The sequence below is a fragment of the Phocoena sinus genome, chromosome 17 (assembly GCF_008692025.1).
Source record: "Phocoena sinus isolate mPhoSin1 chromosome 17, mPhoSin1.pri, whole genome shotgun sequence".
NCBI classification, from domain to species: Eukaryota; Metazoa; Chordata; class Mammalia; order Artiodactyla; family Phocoenidae; genus Phocoena; species Phocoena sinus.
Window position 1 is genome coordinate 63,130,076 of NC_045779.1, and position 13,768 is coordinate 63,143,843.

At 46.1% G+C, this 13,768-nt stretch overlaps 2 protein-coding genes across 6 annotated transcripts in view; one reads left to right on the forward strand and one right to left on the reverse strand.

Annotated features, from left to right (window-relative positions):
* Window positions 1–6,636, forward strand: part of ZHX2 (zinc fingers and homeoboxes 2) — a 173,715-nt gene extending 167,079 nt beyond the window's left edge. For all 3 annotated transcript variants that reach the window (XM_032609989.1, XM_032609990.1, XM_032609991.1), the window contains one exon: window positions 5,394–6,636. The gene's annotated coding sequence lies outside the window, so the exon portion shown is untranslated. The remainder of the gene's footprint in view (window positions 1–5,393) is intronic.
* Window positions 1–13,768, reverse strand: part of DERL1 (derlin 1) — a 91,732-nt gene that overhangs the window by 23,105 nt on the left and 54,859 nt on the right. For 2 of the 3 annotated variants that reach the window (XM_032609992.1, XM_032609993.1), the window contains exon 8: window positions 2,761–2,878. In XM_032609992.1, the coding sequence (XP_032465883.1) occupies window positions 2,761–2,878 (118 nt within the window). Of the gene's footprint in view, window positions 1–2,760; window positions 2,879–6,701; window positions 6,775–13,768 lie in introns of those variants that run through there. The other variant, XM_032609995.1, reaches the window with a different exon arrangement.

Here is a 13,768-nt window from a genome sequence, read left to right on the forward strand (position 1 = left end):
AAGCGACCTGCAGCTGGGACCTGCTGCCCAAGGGGAAGGCAGTGGGGCCAGGCTGTGTGCCCTTGGCGTCCTGCATCTTCCCAGCCTCACTTTGAGAGTGTCGCCAGCTCCCACAGCCCAAGTCCTGCCCACCGCTACGTAGCCTGGGAGAGGTCAGAGGAGAATTGAAGTCCAGCAGTTCCAAGGGTGCTACTGGGGCCCAGAGCCATCCACAGACATCTGGAATCACTGAAAAAGCCAAAAAGAAGTGGCTTTGTCTCCCCTTCTCCAGGTCACCCTTTGGCTTTGCAGTATGTTTTTTGTGGGGTTTTTTCTTTTGTTTTTTTAAGGGCCTTGTTCGGCATTTATTTTTCATTATTAATGCATATGGCTGGAGGATTATACATGTTCATCCCCATAAGACAGGGAAAAACACATTGTCATAAAAGAAAATGAAGATGATTCAAAGAAATGGAAAGATATCCCATGCTCTTAGATTGGAAGAATATTGTTAAAATGGCCATACTACCCAAAGCAATCTACAGATTTAATGCAATCCCTATCAAAATACTCATGACGTTTTTCACAGAACTAGAACAAATAATCCTAAAATTTACATGGAACCACAAAAGACCCAGAATTGCCAAAGCAATCCTGAGGGGAAGAAAACAAAGCTGGAGGCATAACCCTCCCAGATAAGACCATCTACAAAGCTATAGTAATCAAAACATGATGGTATTGGCACAGAAACAGACATATAGATCAATGGCACAGAAGAGCACAGAAATAAACCCACACACCTACGGTCAATTAATCTTCAACAAAGGAAGCAAGAATATGCAATGGAGAAAAAAGAGTCTCTTCAGCAAGTGGTGCTGGGAAAGCTGGACAGCCTCATGTAAATCAATGAAGTTAGAACACACCTTCTCACCATACACAAAAATAAACTCAAAATGGTTTAAAGATCTAAATGTAAGACATGACACCATAAAACTCCTAAAAGAGAATATAGGCAAAACATTCTTGGACAAAAATCGTAGCAATATTTTCTTAGATCAGTCTCCCAAGGCAATAGAAATAAAAGCAAAAATAAATAAATGGGACTTAATCAAACTTAAAAGCTCTTGCACAGCAAAGGAAACCATCAACAAAACGAAAAGACAAGCTGAGTGGGAAAAAATATTTGCAAATGATGCAACCAACAAGGAGTTAATATCCAAAACATACAAACAGCTCATACAACTCAGTATCAAGAAAACAAACAACCCATTCAAAAAATGGGCAGAAGACCTAAATAGACATTTCTCCAGAGAAGACATGCAGATGGCCAACAGGCACATGAAAAGATGCTCAACATTGCTAATTATTAGAAAAATGCAAATCAGAAGCACAATGAGGTATCACCTCACACCTGTCAGAATGGCCATCATCAAAAAGTCTACAAATATTAAATGCTGGAGGGGGTGTGGAGAAAAAAGAACCCTCCTACACTGTTGGTGGCAATATAAATTTGTATGTAAATACTATGGAAAACAGTACAGACATTCCTTAAAAATCTAAAAATAGAGCTACCATACGCTCCAGCAATCCCACTCTGGAAAAGATGAATACTCTTAATTCTAAAAGATACATGCACCCCAGTGTTCATAGCAGCGCTATTTACAATAGCCAAGACATGGTAACAATCCAAGTGCCCATCAACAGACTATTGGCTTAAGAAAATGTAACATATATATATATATATATATATATATGTAATAGAATACTACTCAGCCATAAAAAAGAATGAAATATTGCCATTTGCAGCAACATGGATGGACCTAGAGAATATTATACTTAATGAATCAGAGAAAGACAAATATTACATGATATCACTTATATGTGGAATCTTAAAAATGATACAAATGAATCTATATACAAAACAGAAACAGACTCACAGAGAAAACTAACTTATGGTTACCAAAGGGGAAAGAGAGGGCAGAGGGATAAATTAGGAGTACGGGATTAACAGATACACACTACTAAATAGGAAATAGAAAAGCAGGAAGGATTTACTATATAGCACAGGGAACTGTACTGAATATCTTGTAATAACCTATAATGGAAAATAATCTGAAAAAATATTTATATATATATATAACTGAATCACTTTGCTGTACCCCTGAAACAATACTGTAAATCAACTATACTTCAATTTTTAAAAAACTGTCAGATGGAGAACCACCTTAATATTGAGGTTTATCTAAAAAGCAAATGTTTACATATTTTCATTACTTTCAAATAAACTGACAGCATAGTTGCTACGATATTTTATAATTCGTCAATAATCGGATTGTTTAAAAATTATTTGTTACAGAAAAATCACCGTGATAAAATCAACTTTTTCTTCTAATAATTTATACTTGATATGCGTTATAAGAGTGTAATATTAATAGGCAAGATAATTCAAGCAGCCTGACTGATCTCATTAACTAGTCATCTTCAAATTCAGAAAACAAAAGAAATCAATAAACAAAAATAAAAAGCAAATTTTTGCCAATCAGACAGGGTTCAGTTTTCTGTATATGAGAGAGAGGAGAGAGGAAATTTGTAAATTCTCACACACACAGGTGAGCTGACTTACCCCTAAGGCTGTAATTTTGCACCTGGCTTTCCTCAAGGAAAAAAGGAAGCAATATTTCTGGAGCACATGTATGCTTTGCACACCTCTTCTGTTGCCCTCCCAGCAGCCGGCTGATGATGAATTGTGGAAGTGAGGCTCAGGGAGGTTAGGTAACTGACCTCGGCACACAGCTCGGAAGTGGCTGACCCTGGATCCAGCTTTCTCTGACTCCATGGCTCTTTCCTCCCTGCTCCACGGCGGAGACCACAGTCCTGTGCTGAGCTGACGTTCCTCAGCCTGGTTGGGAGAAGGAAAAATCGCTCTTTACCCACCTTTGGCCTTGTTTTCCTGGAGTCTCGAGAACTGTTCGCATGGACATCCACCCACAGGCAGCCTCCTTTCCGAAGACGGTGAAAGACCCAGTTTGCTGCGGGAAATCCTGTTCGGAGAGCACAGCGGGAGGCTGGCTGTGGTCCGTGTGCCCATCCTGGGTGCGTGTGGCCCTGCATGGGATCAGCGGTAAGGCACATGGTCCTCTTCAGCTGCCCGGGACCGCCAGCCTGTCTTTGAAGCAGACCTGCGCTCTCCTGTGCCACGTGACTCCCTGCAGCGAGCAGCTGTGAACGTAGGGCAAGGAGGGTCAGGTGTGGCGAGAAGCAGTGAAAGTTGGATTGACCGCAGTAGAATCCAGGTTCCACCACTTACTACTTGCCTGACACCATTTAATCTCGCTAAACCCCCATCTCTTCACTGCAGGTGGGCCTACCTCCCGGGTTACCAGGTTACCAAATGAGATGATCCATATCAGCACTTAGCATTGGGCCTGGCACATAATAAGCATGAGATATATTTAAGCTACTCTCACTGTTGTCACAACCATGATCGTTATTGCTTTTGACTGCCGCTGAGCAGTCATGTGACCCGGGGAAATCGCTTTTCTTCCCCCGAGCTTCCTTTTTTTTTTTCTCGTGAAATGAGTGATGTTGGCAGCATCACCTATAAGGATCCCTGTAGCTCTTACGATTCGGTGACATTTGCTGGATCACTTTTGGGTGGTACCAGGTCCCAAGGACACCCTGGAATCTGGTTGCATCCACAGACATTTCTCTTGCAAGCTGTTTCCTTAACTCCAGTATTCAGTCTTATTGTCGGGAGCATTTAGGGAATGTGGATACATTTGACATCCAGACGTTAAGAATGACAAACAACATAGATAATCTGCTGATGCCTTTGGCTGAGAAGTCTGGTATTCTTGCTCTTGGTCCCCTGCACAAGAAAAACACCAAAACTTCTCAGAGCCTTCTCGGCTACTTAGACAAGAAGTGACTGAGCAGTAACGCAGCCTTACCAGGAGGGAGGCAAAGAAAAAGCCAGTGTCTTCAGGAATCTACAGATTTGATCACCTTCCAGCCTGCCATGGAATCCTGACTACGTCCTTTACAGCCCTGAGCCCTCCCCTTGGATTCGTGCTCAGGATCCTTGGATCCCAGGAACCCACAGAGGAAATGGAGGTCAGCCTTAATTTCCTGAGGCTGCCATCAAGTACCACAAACGGGGTGGCTTAACCGACAGGAATTTATTCTCCCATGGTCTGGAGACTGGAAGTCTGGTGCTGGCAGGGTTGCTTCCTTCTGAGGGCTGCGTGGGAACGTGTGTTCCTTGCTTCTCTGCTAGCTTCTGGCGGGTTGCTGGCAATCCTTGCCTTATAGATGCAACACCCCAATTTCTGCCTCCGTCTCCCCATGATGTTCTCCGTGTCTGTCTCCATGTCCAAATTTCCCCTTTTTATAAGGACACCAGCCCTATGGGATTAGGTCCCACCCTAATGACCTCATTTTAACATTGATCGCCTCTGTAAAGGAATTTCCAGATAGGGTTATGTTCTGAGGTACTAAGGGTTAGGACTTCAACATATCTTTGGGGGTTGGGAGGACACAATTTAACCCATAAGAAGGTCCTTGGACTATTTTCGTTCCTTCAAAGTACATAAGAATTAAACACGTCTCCATACTGACTCAACAAACACTGTTTAAGGGCACAGGCTCTGGAAATTGCCTGGGTTGGAATTTTGGCTCTGCCATTTTCTAGCTGTGTGATCTTGGGCAAGGTTTTTAGCTTCTCTGTGCTCAGTCTCCTCACCTGTAAAATGGGAATAACAATTTTATCTACACCTGAGGGTTGATAGAAACATTAAATTAAAAAATACACTTAAAATTTCTCATCTTATGATTATTTTATATCCTATTTGGAAAGGGTTCCATCTAACAAATACAACAAAAGCACATGTAATATTTACCACTCGCCTGGCACTATTTTATATGCTGGTGCATATATCAACTTCTTATCACAACTACTTTGTGGATGCTACTATCATCCCTGTTTTACAGAAGCAAAAACTAAGCCCTAGAGAGATTTTGACGTGTGTATGGCCCCATGGCCAGTACAGAGAGAACTCCCGACCCAAATCCAGGTGTGTCTGATTCTGGGGCCTTTTAGGAACCATTGTGACTGGCTGCCTCTCCAGGAATAAGAAAAGGGTCTTGTAATGATGAAATGAATCACCTCCTTCACTTGCCCAGAAAGTCATCCTGTTTTCAAAGGCCTTATTCTGAACGCACTTCCCATAATGTTAGACTGTGGTCAGGAAACACACTTGTTTCTTTAAAACAGGGAGTTTGTCTCTCCTCCAGGTCCCAGGATGGCTTTGGAAGTGTCTCCCCAGGAGAGCCAAGGAGAGGCCACCCCCGATGCCTTGCACCCAGGGAATGATGGTCACCTCCCTGACATCTCTGGTTTTGTGTTGTCCTTCTAGGGAAGTCCATCAGAACTGCTGTGCTGATGAAGGGGACACTCTGTCTTCAAAGAGAGAAGAGAACTTCCGTCCCTGGCTGCGGGCCACCCTGGCCAGAGACTCCAAGTGCAACGCCTTCACTCGTACACACCTCCCCGAGGCCTGGTGGGAATTGTTCATAGTGCCAAAGTCCTACCACTGCGTTTTCCATGGGTCCTTGTAAATAGTTGGTTCCTGTGCCCAAGCCCCCGCCTCTTGCTGTACTGGAACCGATTTGTACAATGTGGGAAAATTTTGTTACCTTTTTAACCAAGGGCGACTTCCTTTTCCAGCACTACCATTGTAAGGTATTTTTCCAGGAGGGAGGGCTGATCACACGTGCTTTTCTCTTTTTTCCTTTCTTTTTTTTTTTATTTTATTAATTTGGGGGAGGGGGGGATGTTAGCATTAGTGCCATTATATCTACTGGATTTTAGGTAGGGAGAGTTCATTTTTAAAGGTAGTTTGAAATTTGGGAGATTTCTTCAGGGGAAAGGGCTGGGATTCAGGCATCTATCTTAACTTGGAGAGGGTTTTACAGATGACAGATCTTCCAAATCAAATCCATTTCTATTTCTTCCCCAGCCTCCTCTGGGGGTCCCTGTTTAGCCACACACAAGGCTTTCTGAACTGCCACCAGGCCGGTCTGGTTTTTTTGATGGCCTGGCCTCAGACCTTGGGCCGAGCCAGCACCCGGACAACTGGGTAGCGGACAGCTACCCACCCTGAGCCCCATTTTAGTGACCAGCAGAAAGGGCTCTCCCGGATGCATTAGCATCGTCATTACTTTTGTGAAATTAAAAGAAAAAGAGATCTTCGTGTCTAGATGGTACAAAGAGGAACAGCTTTGGTTTTCATCTCCGTTCCTAGCTGCCTTTTCTCAGTGTGGTATTGGACAGGATTTCAGCTTGAAGCTTCACCACGAATTGCTTTTTTTGTTTGTTTGTGTGTTTGTTTTGGGCCAATTTTAGCTTCCTGAGTGCACTTTTTTTTTCCCTCAGTTAGTCCTAACTTCTAAAGAAGAAAAACCAGGAGACACATCTGGTGTAACTGTTGCAGTATGAGCTGTGTTTGCAGTCCCTTCCCCTGCCCACACTGCCCCTCATTTGAGTACACTGCACAAATAAAAGGTTAGGGAGTTTGGAGGAAAAAAAACAATTTTTCTAACTTGTTGCTCATTTGTTGTAACTCAATAAAGCAAAGACTACACATTTTTATAACCTTTTCCTCTGCTCCTGGCTCTTCATTGCTGTCTGGCTCCCAGGGCACAGCCTGAGGGTTCCAACTCACCCATCTGTTTCAAATCCATTAAGACCACACTTCTCATCTTCCGTCCTGGTGAGGCCTGACAGCGCCAGTGGGACTGTAAAAACAGGGGGTAAGTGTCGACGTGGGAATCTTCATCACATCTCTGTGACATAGAGAAGAAGTGAGTGACAGGCCCACCCTTCTCCGGGGTCTTCACACATAGACTCATAAAATGCTGCAGAGAAGAGCACAGGCGTGGGAATGAGACCTGCCTGCAGGCCACCGCTTTCTCTCGGGAGACCTCAGGCAAGTCACTTCTGTCCCGGGTTGCTGGTGACTGGGACACTGCCACTTCTCCGAGAAGGCCGGCTTTTGTGTCTCTGACCCGGTGAGGTTTAAAAAGCCCCTCGTTGTTCAAGGCGACCCTCGTTTAGACCAGTGCCTTTCGAGCTTGAGCAGGTAGCGGAATCACCTGGAAGGCTGGTTAGAGTTTCTAACTGAGTAGGTCTGGGTGGACCAGAGAACGTCCACTGCTCCCAGGTGAGGCTGGTACTGCCAGCTCGGGGTCCCAACATTGGGAATCTCTGGTCTAGATGTTTCATTTTCACAGGGACTTACAGACTTTTGGGCAGCTTATCCACCCCTCAGCCTCCAAACTCTCCCCATCCACCTCCCCCGCTGCAAAAAAAAACCAAAAATCCAACCTGCGCTTTTCTTATTACAAAAACAAAAGTGCCAAGTGGCTGTAGCTGGCTCATCTCCCGCTTCCTGCCTACGCTGCCTTTCCTGTCTGCGCTCCGAGCCGTGGACCATCCGCAGACCTCATCTCCTCATGCTGTCCTGTCCTTCCAGACCATCAATGAACGTCAGCCCATCCCAGCCCCCTCCAGCTTCTCCCTGGCAGGCAGCTGCCTTCCCCTCCTGCTAGTTACCACCCTTGCCGTTCCGCTTGCCACTCTCAAGCGATTTAAGTAAATTCTTCCAGCAAGGCAGCAGGAGATGCTATTAAATGCCTGAAGAAACCAAAGGGAAAACCTTGCCAGAACTTTTGTCTTTTTATTTTTAATTTCTGCACCAAAGAGAAAGCTTTGCTAATTGGTTGCAATGAAAATACACAGGGAAAACAGCTGTGCTCTTTTAAGCACCCAGCAAAATCTGACAAGCTACATCTCCCCCCCACCCCCGGGAATGATCAAAGGGTGGCAGAAACTAGGAGAGGGGTTCTTAAGGGGAATACACGGACAGGTGAGGTGGAAGAGAGCCGTGGAGTGGCGTGAACACCTGCTGGTTTTGTCTGCCCCGTACCTCTTTGCACGACATCTCTTCCTTTAGGGTTCACTTGTCTCCCCTTCTGTTCATCTGATTCTGAGGGGCTGCCCATCACGGTGACCCGCTCCCCTCCCACAGGACAAGCCTGGCGCTCCAGCCCCCTGTTCACCGAGCTGGGTGCAGTGTGATGCAGGCGCACTCAGATGCTGGGAGAGAGCTCCCTTTTTCCATTGAGATGACGAATGTGATCTTAGCCTGGAGCCATCAGCATCCAAACCTCCTGCCCGAGAGAGGAAGCCAGTCTGCGGGTGGCAAGAAGGAGGCCGAAAACTCAAGAAAAGAGGCAGAGGAGCAATGGAAGAAGAAAGAGATGATGGTGGCAGTGATGATGGTGGTGGTGATGACAGTGGTGACATCATTTGAGTCCCTGGACCCTGCCATTCCTGAGGCCAGCTCCCTATCTTTCCAGTTTCATAAAAACCAACATACTTCTCTTTTTGACTTAGGCTAAAAACCTTTTGAATTGGGTTTCTGTTGCTAGAAACTCAGCATTCAGGATGGTTTGATGAGATTATGAGATAAAAAACAAAGGAAAGACAGTAAGTGTAAACAGCCCCATATAGCTGGTGGCTACTATACTGGATGTCCATCTCTAAGTCCTTGCTACTCAAGTGTGTTCCCTGGATCAGAAGTGGCAGCATCACCAGGGTGCTTGTTAGAAACGCAGAATCTCCAGCCCCTACCCCAGACCTGTTGAATCATAATGTGCAACTTCACACCATCCCCAGGTGACTCAACTGTTCATTCAAGTTTAAGAAACTCTGCTCTGAAGGCTTTGAAGGGCTCCTCGACAGCCTCTTCCAGCACACTGAGGGCTGGGGGCGAGATGTGATACACCACAGAGCCTGTTTTCAGAGTGTAGACTCCAAGGCCTTGGGGAGCAGGAAGGCAGAGGCAGCAACAGGATGGAGATCATGTGGTACCCCAGGTGCGGGTGCCCTTGTCCTTCCAGACCACCTGGTGCACAGCTACTTCTAGCCAACAGCATGCGGAAATGACAGCTCTCACTGGCCTGCCACAATACAAGCTGGAGAGAACCGGGAGAGACGTCAGTTCCCTCCTACTGCTTCCTGAAAGCTCCCATCTGGAGCACCTAACAGCTGGATGTACTTACAAACCACAGTAGAGGCACCATCATTACCCCTGGGCGCTTGATCAATAAGAATGAATAAAAAAGACATCCAAGTACATCCCATGACATGTTGCAAGTCGGGTATCCTGTAGAGTGTAGGAGGCGCGTTGCGCTGGACTTTGAGGAAGGGAGATGACAAAGGTCTCCATCAGTAACTCGCATACCCTCTCCCAGAACCAGCCCCCAAAGCATTACAGACTGCCTCAGTCTGGATCCTTGAGAAAAAGAGACAGAACACTTAAACTGGGAAATTTAAGGGAAGTGCATTAAATGGATGTCCACACGGTGTGGGCAGGGCTTGGGGAAGCCAACAAGGGAGGATGTAGAGATCCTGGCCTGAAGGGGTAAGGGATGGGGCAGTTACTGGAACCTGTAAAGGATACATGCCTTCAATAAACCATGGTGACCCGGCAGGGGGAGAATCTGGGGAACAAATACCCTGACATCATTCTCCTCCTATCCTCTGCCCTCCTGCCACTTCCTCCCAATGGCCAAACCCAACCAGAAGTCAGAGGGTAAGGGGATCTGTTGGTCCAGTCCATCAGAGTCTGCCTCTCAGCACACAGAGCAGGTGAGGGAAGGGTGGGGGGGAGGGAACAGATGGTCCAACGTACACATCAATGTATGGGCTGGACCAAAGATGACAAATACACACCAAGGATGCTATATGCCCCACTCATGGCAAACATTAATAATCAACTGAAGCGCCTTTGGCTGCTGGGCTTCGACGGCCTTCACAATACTGAACACAGAGCCTCACCTTGAATCTATTAACCTTGGAACATAAGATGACACATTGGGTGGGTGCCCCTGGTTGCCTAGCTAGTATCCATTCCCTCATTCTTCCTCACTAACAGAACCAAGATATTGCCCAGGCACTGACATACCCCAGTCCCAGGACAGAAACTCAATTTCCCTTGCAGCCAGGAGCGGCCAATGAGATGCACACAGAAGGCTCTTGCATAGCTGGTGCCTGTCTTCTTCCTCCCTTGTTCTTACCTTGTGTGCACTGCTGATCTTGAGACTACATCCTTAATAGCTTCTTTGAGCCCCTGAACCAGTGCCACAGCTGAAAGTTTTCAAACATCTTGATATGTGAGAAAAATATCTATTCGTTTAATCCACCACTCATTGCATTTGTCTGATACTTGCATTCAAATGTGCTCGTAAGTGACACAAAACTTTTGTGCCATCCTTAGACTGGATATCAATCCTCTCATTCATGCATGAGTTCATTTATACCTGTGCCAATTGCCAGGTGAGAGATAAGTTATGTATAGTCTCCCTCCTCAAGGAAACTTGCGTTTGCGGAGCACAGGCTCCGGACGCGCAGGCTCAGCGGCCATGGCTCACGGGCCCAGCCGCTCCACGGCATGTGGGATCTTCCTGGACCGGGGCACAAACCCGTGTCCCCTGCATCGGCAGGCAGACTCCCAACCACTGCACCACCAGGGAAGCCCCTTGATCTATATTTTGAAGGATGGGTAGGAGCTGGCCAAATGGATAAATCAGAGGAAGGCACAAGATGCAGAAGTGAAAGAGTGTATATATACAATGTCAGGGTGTTACGTAGTAGAAATCCAACGAGGAGGCTATAACGTGTAACAAAAGAAGAAACCATCAGTTTTCAACAACCAACTTTGAAAAGCAACCAAGTCACACTGATTCAAACCCAGTCATAAAAAAACAGAAGTGATTATCCACTTGGAAAGACCCTGAAGAACTGCCAAAGAATTATGCTATTTGCTTGTATGATGGGAAATCAAAAAGTGTTTGGGATTTACCAAGATGAGTAAAATGTTGTATAAAACTGCTGTAAAGTGAAACAAAATACATTCGAAGTCTTTTACCTTGGACTTGCTTCCCATGGCTGAGTTTGGGTCACAAACCTTGGGATCAGGTCCATCTCTCCAAAGGATCTCCCAACTCCTTCCCCAGTCTCTTCCTCTGCCCACTCTGGTCTGCTTGCTGATTGGTGAGCACTCCCTGGGTCCACACAGTTTCTCCTCTCAGAATGTGCCCCTTCCCCATTTCTTCCAGTCCCAGTTGAAGTTTCACCAGACCAAAGAAAGGTACATCTTGGGTGACAGAGAGGCTGGATTTAAGGAAGACACACATATCCCAACTGGCTCTCTGGAAGCCCTGCTGCACTGAACTCCTGCATCAACGGGATGTAGTTCTAGATCTAACCACATATGGGTTAGTTGTTCAGTCTCCTCTTTGTGTTATGCTCCTCCTGGCCAGGAAATGTACTGAACATCTGTCCAGTATTCCTTCCCCATCTCTTTCAGCAACACTCACACCCCTTCCCACTGGGAGAGTCTTCTACAGACCTGCTCTTTCCCTGAGTCAACTCTAAGATGTTGGTGTGGCACCAGCACAGGACAGGATCCTTCTGTCCATGGGTAGTCATGTGATTCAGGCCTAACCAATCGTAGCACTATCTCTGACCTCAGTGAGTGCCCAAGGGGTACACACATGACCCAAGCTGGGCCAATCAGAGTCTTTCCTGAGGTTTAAAGAAATTGAAGCAGGGGGAGGGGAGAGAGAGAGAAAGAGATAGAAAAAAAGACAGAAGCAAGGAGAGAGAAAGAGAGAAATGACATCATTTTAGTATTTAGATCCAGTCAACCTTAAAGTTAGATACATCCCATCTTCCCCAGTTATGTGTCAACAGATCCTCCTTTTGCTTAAAAATTAGTTTGAGTTGCATTACTTCATTCAGAAATGAGGGACTTCCCTGGTGGCACAGTGGTTAAGAATCCATCTGCCAATGCAGGGGACAAGGGTTCAATCCCTGGTCCAGGAAGATCCCACATGTCGTGGAGCAACTAAGCCCGTGTGCCACAACTACTGAGCCCATGTGCCACAACTACTGAAGCCAGCGCACCTAGAGCCCATACTCCACAACAAGAGAAGCCACCGCAATGAGAAGCCCATGCACCTCAATGAAGAGTAGCCCCCATTCGCCGCAACTAGAGAAAGCCCACACGCAGCAATGAAGACCCAACACAGCCAAAAATAAAATAATTTTTTTTTAAAAAATGAAAGAGTTATGACTAAAACCCATACTCTTACCCTACTGCCCAGCACATGTCTGCTGAACTGATAACAAGTAAAAATGCAAGGGCAAGAAGAGGTTGAAAAGGAAGAGTGGGCTGCTGCTGAAAGGCTGCACCCAAGCAGGAATTTCAGGCTAGATGGACTGCTCCAGCTTTCATGTTTACTGCTCCCCAACCTGAGGTTGCAGACGGGCCTGAAGGCGTGCTGGTCCCCTCGGTTCCTGCGCAGCGATTTCCTACTGAAGCCTGGTCTGCAGCTCCTCCTGCTCTGATGGGGCCTCACCTTTCATGATGAGAATATCTTCCAGGAGAACATGGTGTCCTTTGGCACAGGGCTAACTAAGCACTTGGCCCGGTAAGGATCCTGCAGGAGCCACAGGAGCCACTGAAGCTGCAGGCCAACTGGTGTCTCACGCTACCCTGGTGAGCCAGCAGCCTCTGGAGCAAGACCAGCTCACTCACAGTTCCCTGACTCTGCACTTACCGTCACGGAACTTTGACAGAAGAATTGCTGCTCCCCCCTCCAGAGCTCTCCAAAGCCCAACTGTCTCAAGGGAATTTACTCTTCATATCTTCAGTAGAGTCAACCTCTCTGTAGTTAATGCCATGTGGCTGACAGGGTCTTGGTGCTCTGGCCAGGTGTCAGGCCTGTGCCTCTGACGTGGGAGAGCCAAGTTCAGGACATTGGTCCACCAGAGACCCCCCAGCTCCATGTAATATTAAATGGTGAACGCTCTCCCAGAGATCTCCATCTCAACACTAAGGCCCAGCTCCACTCAACGACCAGCAAGCTACAGTGCTGGATACCCTATGCCAAACAACTAGCAAGACAGGAAAAAAACCCACCCATTAGCAGAGAGGCTGCCTAAAATCATAATAAGGTCACAGACACCCCAAAACATACCACCGGACGTGGTCCTGCCCACAAGAAAGACAAGATCCAACCTCATCCACCAGAACACAGGCACCAGTCCCATCCACCAGGAAGCATACACAACCCACTGAACCAACCTTAGCCACTGGTGTCAGACACCAAAAACAATGGGAACTATGAACATGCAGCCTGCAAAAAGGAGACCCCAAACACAGTAAGTTAAGCAAAGTGAGAAGACAGAGAAACAGACAGAAGATGAAGAAGCAAGGTAACAAAACCCACCACACGAAAACAAATGAAGAGGAAATAGGCAGTCTACCTGAAAAAGAATGCAGAGTAATGATAGTAAAGATGATCCAAAATCTTGGGAAGAGAATGGAGAAAATACAAGAAACATTTAACAAGGACCTAGAAGAACTAAAGAGCAAACAAACAATGATGAACAACACAATAAATGAAATTAAAAATTCTCTAGAAGGAATCAATACCAGAATAACTGAGGCAGAAGAACAGATAAGTGACCTGAAAGATAAAATAGTAGAAATAACTACCACAGAGTAGAATAAAGAAAAAAGAATGAAAAGAATTGAGGACAGTCTCAGAGACCTCTGGGACAACATTAAACACACCAACATTCGAATTATAGGGGTCCCAGAAGAAGAGAAAAAGAAAGTGACTGAGAAAATATTTGAAGAGATTATAGTTGAAAACT